This window comes from Neodiprion virginianus, chromosome 4 (genome assembly GCF_021901495.1).
Source record: "Neodiprion virginianus isolate iyNeoVirg1 chromosome 4, iyNeoVirg1.1, whole genome shotgun sequence".
NCBI lineage: Eukaryota > Metazoa > Arthropoda > Insecta > Hymenoptera > Diprionidae > Neodiprion > Neodiprion virginianus.
The window spans coordinates 35,438,039-35,455,144 of NC_060880.1; the positions used below are offsets into that span (position 1 = coordinate 35,438,039).

General features: G+C 38.9%; 1 protein-coding gene and 1 long non-coding RNA gene across 3 annotated transcripts in view; one reads left to right on the top strand and one right to left on the bottom strand.

Moving 5' to 3' along the window:
* Positions 1-7,721, top strand: part of LOC124304088 (uncharacterized) — a 37,330-nt gene extending 29,609 nt beyond the window's left edge. For both annotated transcript variants that reach the window (XM_046762084.1, XM_046762085.1), the window contains exon 3: positions 1,738-7,721. In XM_046762084.1, the coding sequence (XP_046618040.1) occupies positions 1,738-4,883 (3,146 nt within the window). In that variant the 3' untranslated portion in view covers positions 4,884-7,721. The remainder of the gene's footprint in view (positions 1-1,737) is intronic.
* On the bottom strand, positions 6,784-8,641 carry LOC124304092 (uncharacterized). The gene is made up of 2 exons (XR_006908056.1): positions 8,254-8,641; positions 6,784-6,833 (listed from the first exon to the last, which is right to left on the bottom strand). It is a non-coding gene; the product is annotated as an uncharacterized LOC124304092 (long non-coding RNA).
* Positions 8,642-17,106: the final 8,465 nt, after the last annotated feature.

Consider the following 17,106-nt stretch of genomic DNA (forward strand, 5'->3'; position numbering starts at 1 on the left):
GAAACAACATTTTTCGTACGCAGTTATAAATTATAAATGAAAACGTGAGATTGACAACATTTGGTCAATATTAATTCTCGTTTCTCACGGCACATTATGCGTGTGCAACATACAATATTGTACACTGAGAAAAATTTCATTTGTTACAGTAACTAGAAAAATTCAGTAAAACAGGTATCGTTAAAAAAAGCTGTTTGAATATTGTTGGAATTATGAAAAACGAGGTACGCCTAACTATTTTGCGCTATTGTCGATCCTTTTTTGATAATTGCAACGCAAAATCAGCTTGTTCGGTTTACTCTACATTTTTTTAGTTAAATAAGGCTTTAACATCAATTTATCGTTGCACAAGCATCATATTTTCGCAACAGTAACGAGAAAGAATAGTAACGGATACTAGACTTTCCGGTAACAGCTAGAAAACTAATTTTCATTTTCTACCTAGAACTATGTGTTTCGATTGTGGTAAAAAATGAAAATAGTTAAGAACTGAGCGGTAACTGGAACTAAAAATTTCTCTCAATGTATAATTCCGAATCTTTAACGCGTATAAATGTACACATTTTTTTTCACATATTTAACTTTGATTCATTATATACGTATGCATATGGACAGAGGATTAAACATAGAGAGAAAAGAAAATTAGCGTTAGACGGAAAGAAAGGAGACAAAAAATGTTTGCTGATCACACATATATATATATATATACGTGATATATATGCATAATAAGTCCAATTACGCAGGCGTGAAATCGCAGGTATATAAGGTAACATATGTAATTGCCTCTGGGGGACGCGTTGATGTACATGCATATGTTATATAGGCATAGATACGCATGTATGTATGTGTAAACTGTTTCACACGGAGACTTGGGTAGGAATTTGATACCTTGGTCGAGTCACGTGGTTTTTCTTGTTGGTCGGATCGCGACGACGTCGGCAGCCTAGCTGACGGGATTCAGAGCGAAGCGTTATACGCTTAGGTATATATACCTTACGTACGCATACACACACACACACACACATCCACGTCTCTGCGTACCTCTGCCCATGTAGGCATGTGTGCATTATACGTGCGATGTACGTACTCGGGATCTCTCAAACTGTCCGCGTGCAGTCCGCTTGAAAATTCAATATTCCCTGTGCAGACTTTGGACGTGAATGTTTACGTACGTCTGTGCAAGTATGCATGTATGTATGTACCAGATTTTAGGTGCGCGCGTGTAGGTTACTTGGATGTAGGTACTACACACATTGGCGAGGATCTGAGGAATTAACGTCGCGACATATGTATAATGTATGTATACCTAATACCTAACTACCCCCGTTGTTTTAGAGCCGGAATACGATGTGCTCTGTGTACGAAGTTGCACCGGAGTCGTTTTCTAATCGATGAACCTGGATGTTGCTGGGCTAGCTTAAATCATCACGCATTCGTACGAATAGACGAGCATCAGGGTGCATGACTTTGAAATATTCATAGTTTGATAGCGCGTCGTGATGATTTTTTTAAATTTGATATTTCTAATTCGTTACAATTTATAGTTTGAAGGAAACCGAGTTGAATTATTGACAAGGATGTAATTTTCAGTTTGGCACACACGTGGAATCGTCACAAAAAGACACTGAACGTTACATTCTTGCAGTTTATAAATATTGTTCGCACGTGCGCAGGTTTGAACATGCAGTCGAGATACGGAGCAAGTGAGAATGATCGTTACCATTTTTCATGTTCCAGATCTTCATCAGCGTTATCTAGTCGAGACAATCACGATGACAACGGTTACGGAGCGTCGGATCGTTCGCGAATTGGGTGGAGAGGACGGAAACGGTGGTGGTGGCGGTGGTGGTGGTGGTGTCCTCGAGGATGGCGATAGCGGCGCTAAGAGGGTTTCGGGTATCCTGAAGAACAACAAATTGGCAAACAGCCCGCATTCATCTTCGGACTCAAAGGACGAGGGCTCTGTGCGTTTCGAGGATGTGTCAACACCGCTGGCAAAGCCCGTGAGCGGCGGTGAGGACGAACAACAACAGCAGCAGGATAACGCCGGCGGTAAAGTGGTACACAAGGTGATCGGAGTGGCCGATCTGACGGAGAAGGAATCCGGAGAGGGTGACGCGGCGGAATTGTCCCTGACATTTAAACTCGGAAACGTGTCCTTGGTGTCGAACAGCCTGAAGCCGAATTCCGCGGTCAGGCAGCTCTTTCCCGATCCGAGATTCATATCGCCACCTCCGGCTCCGAGCAAGTCGGTGCTTCCGGTTGGGGTCGAAGACCAGTCGCGGGAGGAGGACGATCCGGAGGGGCAAAAGTTCCTCATCACTACCGAGAGTCTGAGGCTCTTCGACGCCGTGAAGAGGGCGAAGCTGGCTGGCGTCCAGGGCGAGACCGACGCCGAATCGACTACTATACGGAAGACCATAGAGCGAAACGCCCTCAGACGGAGTCTGATATCGAAGTACGAACCGAACGCTAAGAAGAAGAGTCTTAGGTCCAAGGAGTTCACCCTCGAGGAGAGGATTCGCCAGCTTACCTGTCTCGACCTCGACGATCGCGACAACGAGAGCAGCGCTTCCGAGAACACGACCACCGGAGACAGCTGCAGCGAATACCTCGACTTTCCCGTCCGGACGTCGCCCTCCGGCGAAGAGGCCAAGAGCGACTCCTCGTCTCGCTGCGTTTCCGTCACGACGACGGCCGTCTCGTGCACCGTCTCGAACTCCCTGCAGCAGGTGGAAGTCGGTCAGGGAAACAATCCGTCGCCGCAGGGAAACCTGCAGCACCAGTCTACCTACAGAAAGATCACGGACCTGTTCGCCCAGAAGAAGATGGAGGCGGCGCCCGATTCGACGGTTAGGAATCTGCCTGACCTCGGCATCGGGAACAAACTTGGCCAGCAGCCGGGGCGCGAGTATAACAACGGGGGCAAGACTCCGATAGCTAAGATGAACTCGGACGCGCGTAAGCAGTTTTTGGCCAGTCTGGCACCGCTGTCCTGCGTCGCTGGTACGGGGATCGAGAACCGGGAGGATTACTATCAGCTGTCCTCGGCTAAGATGACCGGCTCGGGGAACAGCCGCGACTCGGTAGGCGGCTACAATTCGGACTCGTCCTACAGTCTCGAGGATATCGAAGCCGCGCTTCGGGGCGAGGAGAGGAACTACAGGAACGCCGGTGATCCGCCGGACGTGACGAGGGGAACGCCGACCAGCAACGCCGGCGACGAGGACTCGGCCACCGACGAACTCCTGGCTTTCGTTGAACAGGACAAGACGCGGACGGAACGTATAAAGAAGCGGTACAACGAAGCGGAGGAGACGCAGCAGCAGAACGAGGCCGAGGACGAGGACGACGAGCTCAACGATTACGGGTTCAACCGGCGACCGTCGGTCCGTGGCATAAAACCGAAGTTCGGTTCGACGAACGAGATTCTAAGGCAACTTCAATCCCGCAGCGTCGCGCCCGGTGCGTTGATCGAAGCCGGCAAGGCCGGGTCCCATTTGTCCTGGCCTTCGTATTACAACGAGAACGAGGTAATCGTCGATAAATCATCGTCGAGGATATTCGTCCAGGACGAGGAGGACGACACTTATCACACGATCACCGACGGCAGGGACAGCAGCAACACGATAAATCGTATAAACACGATGCAGCGTCAGATAGACGACATATATCAGACAATCGCCGAGACCGCGGCCAGCGTTCAGGGATCCGTGAACCGCGGTTCTTACCTCGAGAGTACGCTGCCCAGGTCGGTCGTCAGACCTCCGGTTAACGGTGACTGCGGTCAGAGGTACAACCCGGGGATTGCGGGGGATCAGCCGAAAATCAACGGTCAGCATCCGCATCCCCTGGGAGCGAGGATGCTGCGAATAGCCGGCGGCGGAGACCCGGGTCAGGGTACGATGTACAACACGCTTCCCGGAAAATCTACCCGGCGTCATACCTTCGGATACCATTGCGAGATCGGCACCGTACCTCCGGGTCTGCAGCAACCGCCGGAGGCGAAGTGTTACCGCACGATGTACCTCCTTCCCTATAACGGAATGTCCGATCCCACCTACCAGAACATCCAGAGAATACTTCCGGCGCATGCCGCGCCTCCCGCGAACTACGCGAACCACGTCGATAGGTATCCCTACCCGAGGAACAATCCCTGCAGGAAAATCGAGGAGCCGTCTACCCGCTATTACGCGGCTCGTCCAGTTTCCGCCAACCCCACGACGGCCTCGCTCTACTCCGCGCAGTCGGCCCAACTTCATCTTCATCTGCATCAGCCGGTCGTCCAGCCGGATGAAATGCGCGTCCCTAACACGCTTCCTCTGCACCACAACGTCCATTCCCTTCATCACCAGCACCAAACTCCGGCCGGTTACGGCCTCCAGTCTGTCCCTTATTCGGCATGCGCCAACCCGGTTGTACAACGTGGCGCTGGTCCCGGGGGAGGGGGTGGAGGTGGAGGAGGATACCATTATCAGCTGCACTTGGGACGCGGAGCAGCCGATGTCCAGACGCAAACCGGGATGATAAACGCCCTGCCACCGCCCTGTTCGAACTCCTCTTCGGCGACATCCTCGCCGATGTGCGGAGCCTACAACAACGCCGGCGTCGTACCGGGCGGACCTCTTGCCAACAACGCGGTATTGTCGTCGCCGACCAAGATCCAGCAGCACCACCACCATCAGCAACAGCAGCAACGCGCCGCCGTCTGCAACGTCGCCGAACGCGGCGTTCCCGAGGGTGCCGCAAGCGCGCCGTCCCATGATTTTTTGCAGAATAATTCGAGCAACCAGGTTCATGCTCCCGGCCCGATAATCGGACATTCGAACAACGGACCGCCCCCGAATACGCAGAATTCCGTTTACTACGCGATGAACGTTTAGAGAGAGTACGTATATATATTTTGAATATTGGCGAAGACTTTAGAGACGGAGAAAGGGAAGGGAGGGAGGGAAAGAAAATTAATAATCTTTCACGATGTTCAGTCTCTCGCGATTGTTGTCTCGATGATGCGGAACCCTATAGCTCTTCACTCAAGTGTAGAGAGCTTGAATGGGACACGATGAGTTTATACATACCTAATGCTATAAAAAAGAATCGTCTCCATCGGACGGATTTTATACCGGGTATATATGTACACTACACTGTTGTTGGATCTTTTGCCCGCGTGGTTCCTCTTGAATGAGTATTGTAGTAGGTATGTAATCTTATCACATATACACATACATGTACAATGAAGAGAATTGCCCCCGTTATCTATATGCGATGTGGGCGATTTAAAGGTAGGTGCGTATGTACCTAATATATAATATACAAATTACAATTACGATTATTATCTTATATACGTATATACGTATACGTATTGTATGTATGTACTCGCGTATTATATAGAAATGACATGCCTGCCGGAGCATGACGGAAAACCAAGGAAATTGTCAGAGAGATTATTCAGATTTTGTTCTATGACTATACCCTGATATACGTGCATGGATGATGATCGTTCAATCAACGATCCAAGGACGAATTGAAGATCGAAAGAAAAGTACTTCGGTACGATGAAGAGTATTACGTACCTATATACATGTATATTATATATGTATTTAATTAAGCTCGCTACACGAAGCATGATGAAAAAGAAAAACTGAAAACGAAACATATTATACGTATATGAAAAAAATGGCGTGTTCTTTTGGGATCTTCCAAGAGCATTGTCATCCTTCTTTATCTGATATTGCTGGAGAGATTTTAAATAGAATTCGGTGAGATTGGTGCATCCGCGAAGGAATCGGCGAAATAATAAATTTAGTATAATTAAATAAGGAACGAGGAATACAGACGTCCCCGGAAGTGGGGATCGCTTCTCATTTGATGTTTCTAATCCTTATTGATATTCCTAATTCACTTCATCGCGCGGCGGATGAGACTTCGGGTTTCCGTTCGTTGTCTTTTATTGTCCGGACGAATCAATATGCAGCTCATGTATCGTTGTTAAAATTTCAAAATGGAAACTACTCTTTGAATCCCATTTGTGCACGATGTTGTCGAATTTTCTTTAAATTTCCTGGATTACAAGCGTCTGGTGAAGATTCATCGACGTACTGTGAAAATCAATTCCTCGAGTCATCCTTGCTTTGCATCAAACGTATCGCGAATTCAATGGTCATTTATATCTTATACATTGAAATCAGTTTTGCTTGAATCAATCGAACTGTGTTAAAGTGAATGAGCTTTTCGCAAATTGTAAATGTTTCGTTCCCCGTTCCTTTCTTTCTTTTTTCTCTTCGTGTAACAGGATTTATATGTATATTGTATATATTGCGCGATTGATATGCGGTACATGTATTAAAATCCATAGAACGGAGGTGTATGGATCAAGGACTTAAGAAGTGATAAACAAAAATGGCAGCTAATCTAAGGTTGTTGTAGACTAAGTTATTAATATCGCCGAGTGCAATGCGGAATTATTCACGGTACTTAACGGACGGCCAACTGTCTTAATATCATTTAACATCCCAAGAGAACATCTCGCGATCATCCAGCTCTTTGCTCTCTACTTCACCTTATCCGTATAGCATTAAATGAATGATAAAAACTTCGTTTCAAAGTATTGTTTTTAATTTAAACTTCGAATAGCCAAAGTATACAGGTTTGGTTTCCAAAGGGTGAAAAATATCTATCGATAACCGTGATCGGTTTCATGAGAATTGCTAATTATCTCGTACTGTAATGTACTAATTACCATGAAAACTATGCACCGCAGTACCCAACCATCTTTTGTAAATCGCGTTTGCGTGTGAAATGTGATTTACCCAGATACAATGCTGTTCCGATCTCTATCGATTCCGCTCTAAGGCAAAATTAGAACACGATATATCTTAATTAAGGGAATACATATGTGCATATTTGAAGGGATGATATTTTTCAAGCACCGATTTGTCTTCAACGATATTTTCAACCATAATTCATGTCCGTCACATTTGTAGTCTAATTTCTAGTAGTAGGTAAGTAGTTGGCTATAAAGTAGAAATTCAGGCTTTCCGCGTAATGAGTACATGCTTGCGCATTCAGTTACATCATTGGCATACATATTTCAATTCTTCATTTTAATACGAGTATCAAAAAACAAAAAAAAAAAAAGTTTTTCCGGACTATGCTTACTTCTAAAAAAAAAAAAAAATATCAAGCCGTTCCAATGTGATTCTGCAGTTGTGAAAATATTTGCTCGAGAAACTTTTATTTTAAGTACCGGGCCTTGAAACATAACACTCTTTCGATTTGTATGTATGCGTATGCGTGTAATTAACAGGTACGTGACTCCCCCCCTTCCAAGCGATAAATGAATGATCGGTAATTACGCCGAGTCCAGGAAAGGTGGAATCGAACCGACAGACGTAAAACGAAACCGAAGTACATTTTCAACGCGTACATGCACCTGTGTATGAAATTGTGGGCATGATATTCCATATTCAAGTGGATCCGTCTACGTGTATCGCAGCAGTGTATACGGGCAGCGAGTATCACATTTCTCGATCGGATGTAGCGTGTATATATATGCATGTACACGCTAAAGCGAAGTAGAAAAGCATAACGACGCAAATAGGCATGTAGTACATACGTCGGTAGGTGTAATAATATACCAAGTTCTCTGCAAGCAGATAGTCGACGCGCAGGGTATAAAAAGGCAGTCTAATTAACAAAATAGTAACCAAAGTTAATTATTATATTATTTGTGTTATTTTTACTTTTAATTTTATCCTTATTATTATATTAAATTATATCGCATTAGAGTCCGTACTAAAAGCAAATATTTATATGTTTTTATTATTTTTACATATACTCTAGTATAATTTCGAGGATTATAATTATTATAATAACAATAATAATAATTATTATTTTATTGTGTAAATGAGGTATGCAAATACACATATCAGGTATAGAATCATATTACATGCGATGTACCATTGTAAACTCATATTGTCTTCAAGATACGCAAATACATAAACAGACGCAACAACGAGACATTTAAATACATACGTATAGTGTAATAATTACGTTTTTCGTTAGAAATAAAACGGTAAATATTTATTATTAATATTATTATCGTTATCATTATTATTGTATTATTTTCTAAACTTTATTTTCACGTCTCGATTATAATATTGTATGTACAACGGATATTATATTTTTACACTTATTTATTTTTTTTACAGAGAGAAATAGAGAGAGAGAGAGAGCGAGAGAGAGAGAGAGAACGTTATTAAAAAAAAAATTCAAAACGTGAATTATATATATATAAAAATATATAAATGAAATAAATGCGTAACTATAGTAAATATTTACTGAATTCGGAATTGATTATCTAGAGGCGAGTGGACGCTTGACTTTTGAAATATTAAAAACACGTGTGCAAACTCTGCAGTCTGAAAGTAGGTAAACGATAGATGGAGGGAGGGTCGGTTGGTGCAGTAGGATGAATATTATATTGTCATGTATGTAGAATACTTATACATTGTAGGGCACGCGTTAAAAAAGTGTTACGCGCCGCATATAATATGGAAAATCACATTCTCTCTAATAAACGAAGAGTCGTCGTTAACGTTTAGAAAATATAGCCAAGTACATAAACATATATATATATATATATATACATAAAATATTTCGAATTAGAGAGTATATAATCTACTATTCAAAACGTCTTTGAAATGACAACAAAGAGAACAAAAGGATAGAAACAGAAAAAAAAAAAAAATGTCTATATTTATACCATTGTTCATGCAATATCCGATGCCGTTTGACAAATTTTGGTACGCCCATTAACGTATCACTTAATTTGTATAAAAAGCGAGGAATTCTGAACTATCGAAGACTGCAATAATCATCACACTGGCCTATTATACATATATTTAATAATGTATCGACAAGTATTATAATTGTTACACATACGTGAAACCTTACATATACATTCACCGACGTTTTCATCTTGAGAGAAACAGAATCATCACTTCACACAAACTTTTAGATGTAACGATAGCTTTCATTTATACATAGGTGAATATTTTTCTGAGTTACCTTCAATTTATTATTATTATTATTATTATTATTATTATTATTATTATTATTATTATTATTCTATTATTACATTGAACCTCATTCCAAAGATTCACTTTTACGTTAAGATTTATGTGTATTTGATTTAAAAAAAACAAAAATTTTTTTGGTATTCATAATTATGACATACTTATGTGGTAAATATAATCGTTATTGTTTATTTGTTTTCTTCTTATCATTTTTGCAACACATTTATTGTCAGGATTTAATGTTACGCCACCTTGCTTATAACTAGTGTATTTATCATATTGCTTTATATTGATTTTAAGCGACATCAAGCGACGAGACGTCGCGGTTTTGGGGGTGGAACAGGGTACCGTAGATATATGTATGGCGTTATATGTACACCACAGGTTTGTCGGGTAAAATCTAATTAAGAATTAACCGTATAAATCCAGTTCTCGTTTCAACATTACCAGGTCTCAGGCTTACCTCGGGCCCAAGTTTGTGTTAGACCTCGCAGTTTGGTTATTATTTTTTTTTTTTTTTTTACATTTATTTTCTCAAGCAGAATCACAAATTACGCATTAGAGAATTATACTTGGAATTCTCGCGAGTGATTATAATTAGGGTTTCCGAATCGATTTATCCGAGAACGAGAACGAGCGGGAACGAGACTCGTGTATGTGCAAAAGCTCGAAGGATTTCCGAGAGGATTTACGCTATCGATTTTGGTATTATCGCCGGATAACGTTGTCAATACCATTATCATTGTTACAGTTTCAGCCATGTTTTCGAGTTGGAGAAGGGATGATATAGGTAGGTTATTAAAATCTTACCGCGGGTAGTTTCACTGCAGAGGTTGCAGGTCTTGAAATGGATTGAAAATCATTAACTTTAATACAGAGGGTATGCAATGTAAATATCTGTAAAACGCATTACACTCAATCCGAATGATAACATAAAAATCGCACTATACCAAATTGAAGCGTTACTTATCGTTAGCGATCAGAGGATCTGGTTTTTGTACTTGGGGAAAAAAAGAAGAATTTCATTTATTGTCACCAGATATCCGTCGATTTGATGCCGAAAAAACGGGTCCACGCTTTTAGTCCTCATGTTCAAGAGCATCTTCTGACGTCCGATAACATAACGGGTGTATAAAAGATGTGAAGAATAAGAAAAATATCCGGGTAAATATCATCTTCGCCGCGTTACTTTATATCCATTCGAACCTGACGAACTCTGCCTTTTCTTAATTCCTAACGATCAGTGATTGCTCAACATCGCGTGCGGACGTAAAAGGCGGGATATATAGTGGTTTGTTTTTCAAAATGTATAATAATTCGAAGAGCTGCAGGGTATAACTCGAAGTTTACTACCTAAGTCTGCGATTAATCTGGCCCCACGCACATTCTAGAAGAGTGGGCGTCGTATATTGTAAGGCCGCGGTAAACACGCATGTTTGATGCATAAATTATTACACGCTTGCATGTGTGTAAAACGCTTCGGCCATGCGGGTTATAATTTCTCCTCAAACATCGCCCGACACCATTCGCGAATCTTTCTCGTATCTTCTTACGATTAGCACGATTCTTGCGGGATATAAAAGTAAATCGCAGACGATATCATTCATACATGTGTTCCGATACAGGCATAATTAATTGCAAGTAAATTCTGCAAACCGAATTCTCACTACGGCGGCATTCATTGGGAGCGAAATCGTAACTGAACCCACTCGAACCGTCATTTTGTTTGCCGAAAAATATAGCGTTCGATAATTTATGACCGCGTGAATTGATCGTATATTATACACCCGAAATGAAATCGCCATCTTGATTTTACACTGCAGACTGATAGTGAGAGAAATTTTTAGTTCCGTTTACCGGTCAGTCCTTAACTATTCTCATTTTTCACCACAATCGAAATATATAGTTCTAGGTACGAAATGAAAATTAGCTTTGTAGCTTTTACCGGAAAGTCTAGTATCCGTTACTATTCTTTCTCATAACGATCACCGTTGCTACATTTTCTTGCAACTGTTGCGAAAATTTAACGCTTGTGCAACGATAAATTGACGTTAAAGCCTTATTTAACTAAAAAAAATAGAGTGAACCGAACGAACTGATTTTGCGTTCCAGTAACCAAAAAAGGATCGACAATAGCGCAAAATTGTTACGCGTACCTCGTTTTTCGTAATTCCAGTAATATTCAAACAGTTTTCTTAACGATACCTGTTTCATTGAATTTTTCTAGTTACCGCAACAAATGAAATTTTTCTCAGTGTAGCGTTTCTGATCGAACACCTTTTTCAACTTTCAACCAAGTTTACAGCTGGTGTACTCTGTTTTATGACAGGAATGTATTTCCGTTATCGAGAATGCACTTGTACGCATTTTCACTGTATACGGTTACCTTTACAGACTATTCGAATAACCGTAGGATCCGAGTTTCTAAATTAACCCTTCAGTAAAATACTAAACTTACAAGTTTAAGACTACAAGATTAATTGTGTTTAAGAAATGAAGAATTTTATCGGTTTGTATCGGCGTTGCATACGTTATAATCAAGTACACGGATATGAAGCCATTATTCGAAATCTGTATACATACCTTAATACTTTTGGGCTCTGTTTGCTGAAAGATTTTGCAAAACTAGTTAGAAATACGATTTCGATTCGATCCAGTTTGCGCACTATACTCCTTCACGATCCCGTGCGCCTTATACTGTACTTTCCGGCTAGATAACGCGGAGAAGCAAAGACGGTAAATAGGCAGGTGAGAAATGAGGGAAAACGTCACCATTTGCATGACTGCAGTTATACATAGACAACTTACGCGGGTCGTGGTAAATGGAAAATTTACGGTCCCATCTCCCTCTTTGAAACCTAAATATTGCACGGTGTTAAATTAGGTTCATGGTCGCCGCAGCTGAACCTACCTAATGACACTTAACTTCCGTCTACTTACTTCTTAATTAGGGTCGGAGTGCAAGCTCGAAGACCGAGCCAGTATTATTCGGTCTTTTTTGGCCGAACCGTGTTACATAGAAAGAGTAACCAAACCGAAACCGCAGTCAAAAGGAAATAATTATTCTTAAGAACGGTAAAACAAATAACGAACTAGGACGATGAATGGATTTCGTCCATGTCAAAGCATCTAGCTAGTTACAAGCAGTGAAAATAATAACACGAGATTTTGCAAGCTCAGTGAGTCTTGGCCGGCATCCCAACTGCGGGAGTGTGGACCGTTGCCAGAAGCATTAGACTTTTCAAATTCTGATAGAAATATGGTAAAGGATTCTCATTTTTTCACTTTATTTAGATTCCTCGCCCCCACCCCCTGTTCTTGTTCTTGTTGTTATTATTATTACTACACTGAGAGAAATTTTTAGTTACGGTTACCGCTCAGTCCTCAACTATTTTCATTTTTTACCACAACCGAAAAATATAATTCTATAGGTGCAAAATAATAATTAGTTTCGTAGCTGTTACCGGAAAGTCTGGTATCCGTTTCTATTCTTTCTCATCACGATCACTGTTGCTATATTTTCTTGCAACTGTTGCGAAAATTTAATGCTTGTGCAACGATAAATTGATATTAAAGCCTTATTTAACTAAAAAAGTAGAGTAAACCTCAGAAACTGATTTTACGTTGCAATTAACAAAAAGGATCGACAGTAGCGCCAAATGGTTACGTGTACCTCGTTTTTCGCAATTCTAACAATATTGAAACAGTTTTTTTTAACGATACCTGATTTACTGAATTTTTCTAGCTACTCTACAAATGAAATTTTTCTCAGTGTACTGTTTAGTCGCACGTACCGAGGCCTTTGCGGTTCAGAGCTTCGTTTTGTTTATATATAATTGTAAGATTATTGCGGATACATTACAAACTGTGACAAAGTTCGAGATTATTCACACTTATTCGGCAATGCGGCTTCTGTGTTCTTATCATACGCATACCTACACATGTAATAATTTTCATCATAGAAAAGAAAAAATTAAAAATAATACTACATTGTGATGTGAATTCAAAGAAACCAGGTATAACATGCACAAACTACATTATATAACAGGATATAAACCTATGCATATACATATAGGGCCTTGTCGCAGGCTTATCCTGCGCCAAGTGTAATAGTTGTAACGATAATATATTATAACATTTATAGTAATAAGAATAATTCGAGTAATAAGAAAAGACAAAAAAAAAAAAGCAAAAAAAAAAAAAAACAAAAAAACTGTATCTCATAATACATTATAATACCGTATAACTTTGTTACTTCATAATATTATAGAAAAAGAGAAAATAGAATTTGGGACCTTCCGTAGAGATATAATACTCTTGTAATAATTCCGATTCTGGGGAGTGTAGGCGAAAGGGCGAAACAGACACGCAGCATTACATACATATATATATATTATATATGTGTGTGTGTGTAATTCTTGATTTACTTTTTCTTATCGCCCGTACCTTGTATACCATATAAACAGTATGTTGTATTAGTAAACCCTTGGAAAACGAGATTTAGTTGGATACACCTTCAAAGCGACATCTCATATTGGCGAGTAAGAGAGAATTATTGATTCAATTTACTGCAAACTCTTCAAAAGGAACACCTTTGATCTTAGCCCCGCAGCGAACCCCTTCCCCCCACACAGAATCTGTATAACACTACACGCATACACAAGTTTAGTGTGAAATGAAAAAAATATAATAGAAACCGACAACATTTTACTAGGTGATATTATAATTAGAGTAAGAAAAAATATTGCGTCATGCCTGATCGTACGAAAGGTATTATTTTATCTACTACTTAAATTATAAGTATAATTGTAAGCGTATAATGTTAAATACACCATAGTTATATACTCGTTCGTCAATGTGGGTAAATGGTGTGTTAGGTTTTCAATCATCTGTAGTGAATCCTCGATATATATACATATATATGCATATTATATATATATTAAAGTATGATATCCGTATAACTAACATGTATTTGAAAATATGCATGGATGGATGCGACGTGTAAGGGAATCTTTCCTGAAAAAATTTTCCCAGTAGAATGATGGCTAGTTTGAATTACCGGTGTGTTACCCGTTTATATAGTATATTATGATGAATATAAGGAGTTGAGGCAATGAAAAAAAATTACTTAGTGAATAACACATTTATTACAGATAAATCGGATAATTAGAAGACCTTTGATGCACGGTGAAGTTTTTCTCTTTATACGCGACTGCAGATTTGTGCTTACTTGAATCGTATAGTTATATACGGTAAAACCGTATTACACGGTGCCAACTTTAGTTTAATCTTGTTTTAAAGATTTGGATTTTGTGAGAATTACCATGTGTTATTAATAACAATTATTGTTATTATTGCATTGTTATATATATATATATACACATATATATATATACTTATATACATACAGTAATCTAAAAGGTGCCAAAAATTTCATTAGTGGGGTGAATTATTATACGGGGGGTTGAAAAGGGAAAAATTGCCCAGAGAAGCCTGATGTTGAATTTCGTCTGCTTTTTTTTTTTGTTTTTTTTTAATGAATTTCAATTAACACACTGCAGACGCAAATGCGTCCGTCGGTTAATCAAGTACTTTATATAGTCTTTGACTTTATGGTACGGTATATATGAGACGTTTAATAACTGCCGTTTACCTAAACTGATATTACCTCCAGTACAACTAATCACAGACAATAATTGACCGACGGTCGTTTAACTAATTGCTTGCTTGTTATATGAAAAAAAAAAAATATTTGTATTATAGAATTATTTCTCGATGTTGTTTACTTATTTCTAAGGCAATCCTTGTTCCACGTGCTGAGATGATTTCATACAGGGCAACCGATAATATCGTGCGTTGCATACTAAATTTAACGAAAAAGAGAAGATTTCTTTTTGTAACAGCGTACATGCTAGTCAAGAAGCAACAAAGAAAAATTAAGAAAAATGATTGAACAATACCAGAAATTTTATCGTTCAACCTGACGTAGATATATCTAGACAATTTTCAAAGTTACCGTCATCGGAAAAGCAAACGACGAATTTTTGTATACTTTCCGAGGCGGGAGATGTACGGCACAGTGTCCGATTTTAATTCATATTTTTCTTGCTCTTTATTACATAGAAATTACAATAAATCTACGACGTATAGAAAGGATGGAAAGTTCTACTGTCATTGTGATAATATCTGGCAATGAGTCCGTATCACAGCCCTTAGTGTGATGCAATTGTAATTGTATCTTCAAGTATACAATTATATTAATTAATACACTTTTGAATAATGATGTATCATTTACAAGACATTTTAGACGTTATATAAACTATACGTATACTTACGCGTGGGGCAAATATATGATGACCAAGGAAAACGTTGTTCAATCGAGATTTCAGTGGAATTGTAACGAACGTCTGTTAAAGGTAGTGATTATTACATAACATCTAATAGCTTACGATTAAATTTTACCGTACGTTGAGCTGTATGCGTATAATATATGTATACATATATATTTATATATGTGTATTATACATATGCAGGCACATAGTAGAGCAATTCAGATATTCTATGATTTATTGTATTATGTTATATATATATTATAGAATATAGAACATTGATATATATTGTTACGTATAAAAATGTTAATTTCAACACGAATCAGATGATGTTACGATCAATGGCCAAAGACGAAATGAGTTGTATATATACATATATATATATATATATATATATATATATATATACATACACACATCGACGTAAATAAATATATAATATATCCATTTAATTGTTAAATGAAATTTAGTTGTTAGATTGTAAATAAAAGCTTTAAGTATACGTACACACGAAAATTGAATGTTGCGTTTAAGAAATCTACTCAATATAAAGCACATGTGACGTGTAAATAAACTGCGGCAGTATTTTCGAATGAAAATTATTTTCAAAGGCAATATAAAATCTTGTGCAATTCTGGCGAATCGGAATACGGGCCCTGTGATCACAAATTTTCCGAGCAAGCTACTCTGCACATAGATTCCACGTTATACATATACGTATATCTACATACCTGAATCGCAACGATGAGAAATGGGAATCACTAGAGTCGGCTTTTCAATAGCCGAAGCCTTAGAAAGCGACGCTTATAGTTGCGGAATGTGGATGTAGGATAATAACGAGTTTCGAGTCGAGTCGAGTCGAGTCATCCCCGAGCGTAACGCAGAAAAATGAAAATATGTCAAACTAAACTTCGATACCGGCGAACGATAAATTCCGAGCCCACGTATTGATTCTTTTCGGTTCAACAAATAGTGTAAATTGACGTTGCATAAACGATTAATGCGTGCGTAACATACGTGTTTGATGAAAATATAAGTACTTCGTACGGATAAATAAATGAATAATTTTGCGTAATAATGATAAATGTAACAAGCAATGTTGCCCAAGTAAGTATTTGAAAAATATCTTTGTTTTTTGGCAATTACCGATTCCAGATCACGCAGGTAAGATTTTTTACACTAATAAAGATTATTATTTTTAATTAATGGCATCCTAATTGCGAATCGAGGTCTTTTACAAAGATTAATCATTAGAGGGATATAAGAAAAAAAAAAAAAATGTGACGACAGAAATGGAAATCATAACGAGCAAAGTAATTTAACAGCCACTATCGCACAAATAATTTGTTCCGAATAAAAAGTAGGCTTCCTTTTTAGTTATTCGCATGTATTTGTTTATTAATAATTGCGACAAAAATTGCATGGCATTTTTTTTTTTTTTTTTACTCAGTGAGGTCGTCTCGTTTTTCTATCGTCCCGATTTTTTGTTTGGTTTTTTTTCGTTACATAATGGTTATTTACAAATTTGTTAGTATAAATTTTCACGTGATACAGATATTATTAATTATTAGTTGTAATATAGTATATATATAATATATATATATGTACTATGTAGTATACATTGGAAAACATGTAAAACAATTTTTTTTTCTTCTTGTTCGTCGTTTACATGTTGTTAATTCTGTATAATCAGATATTGG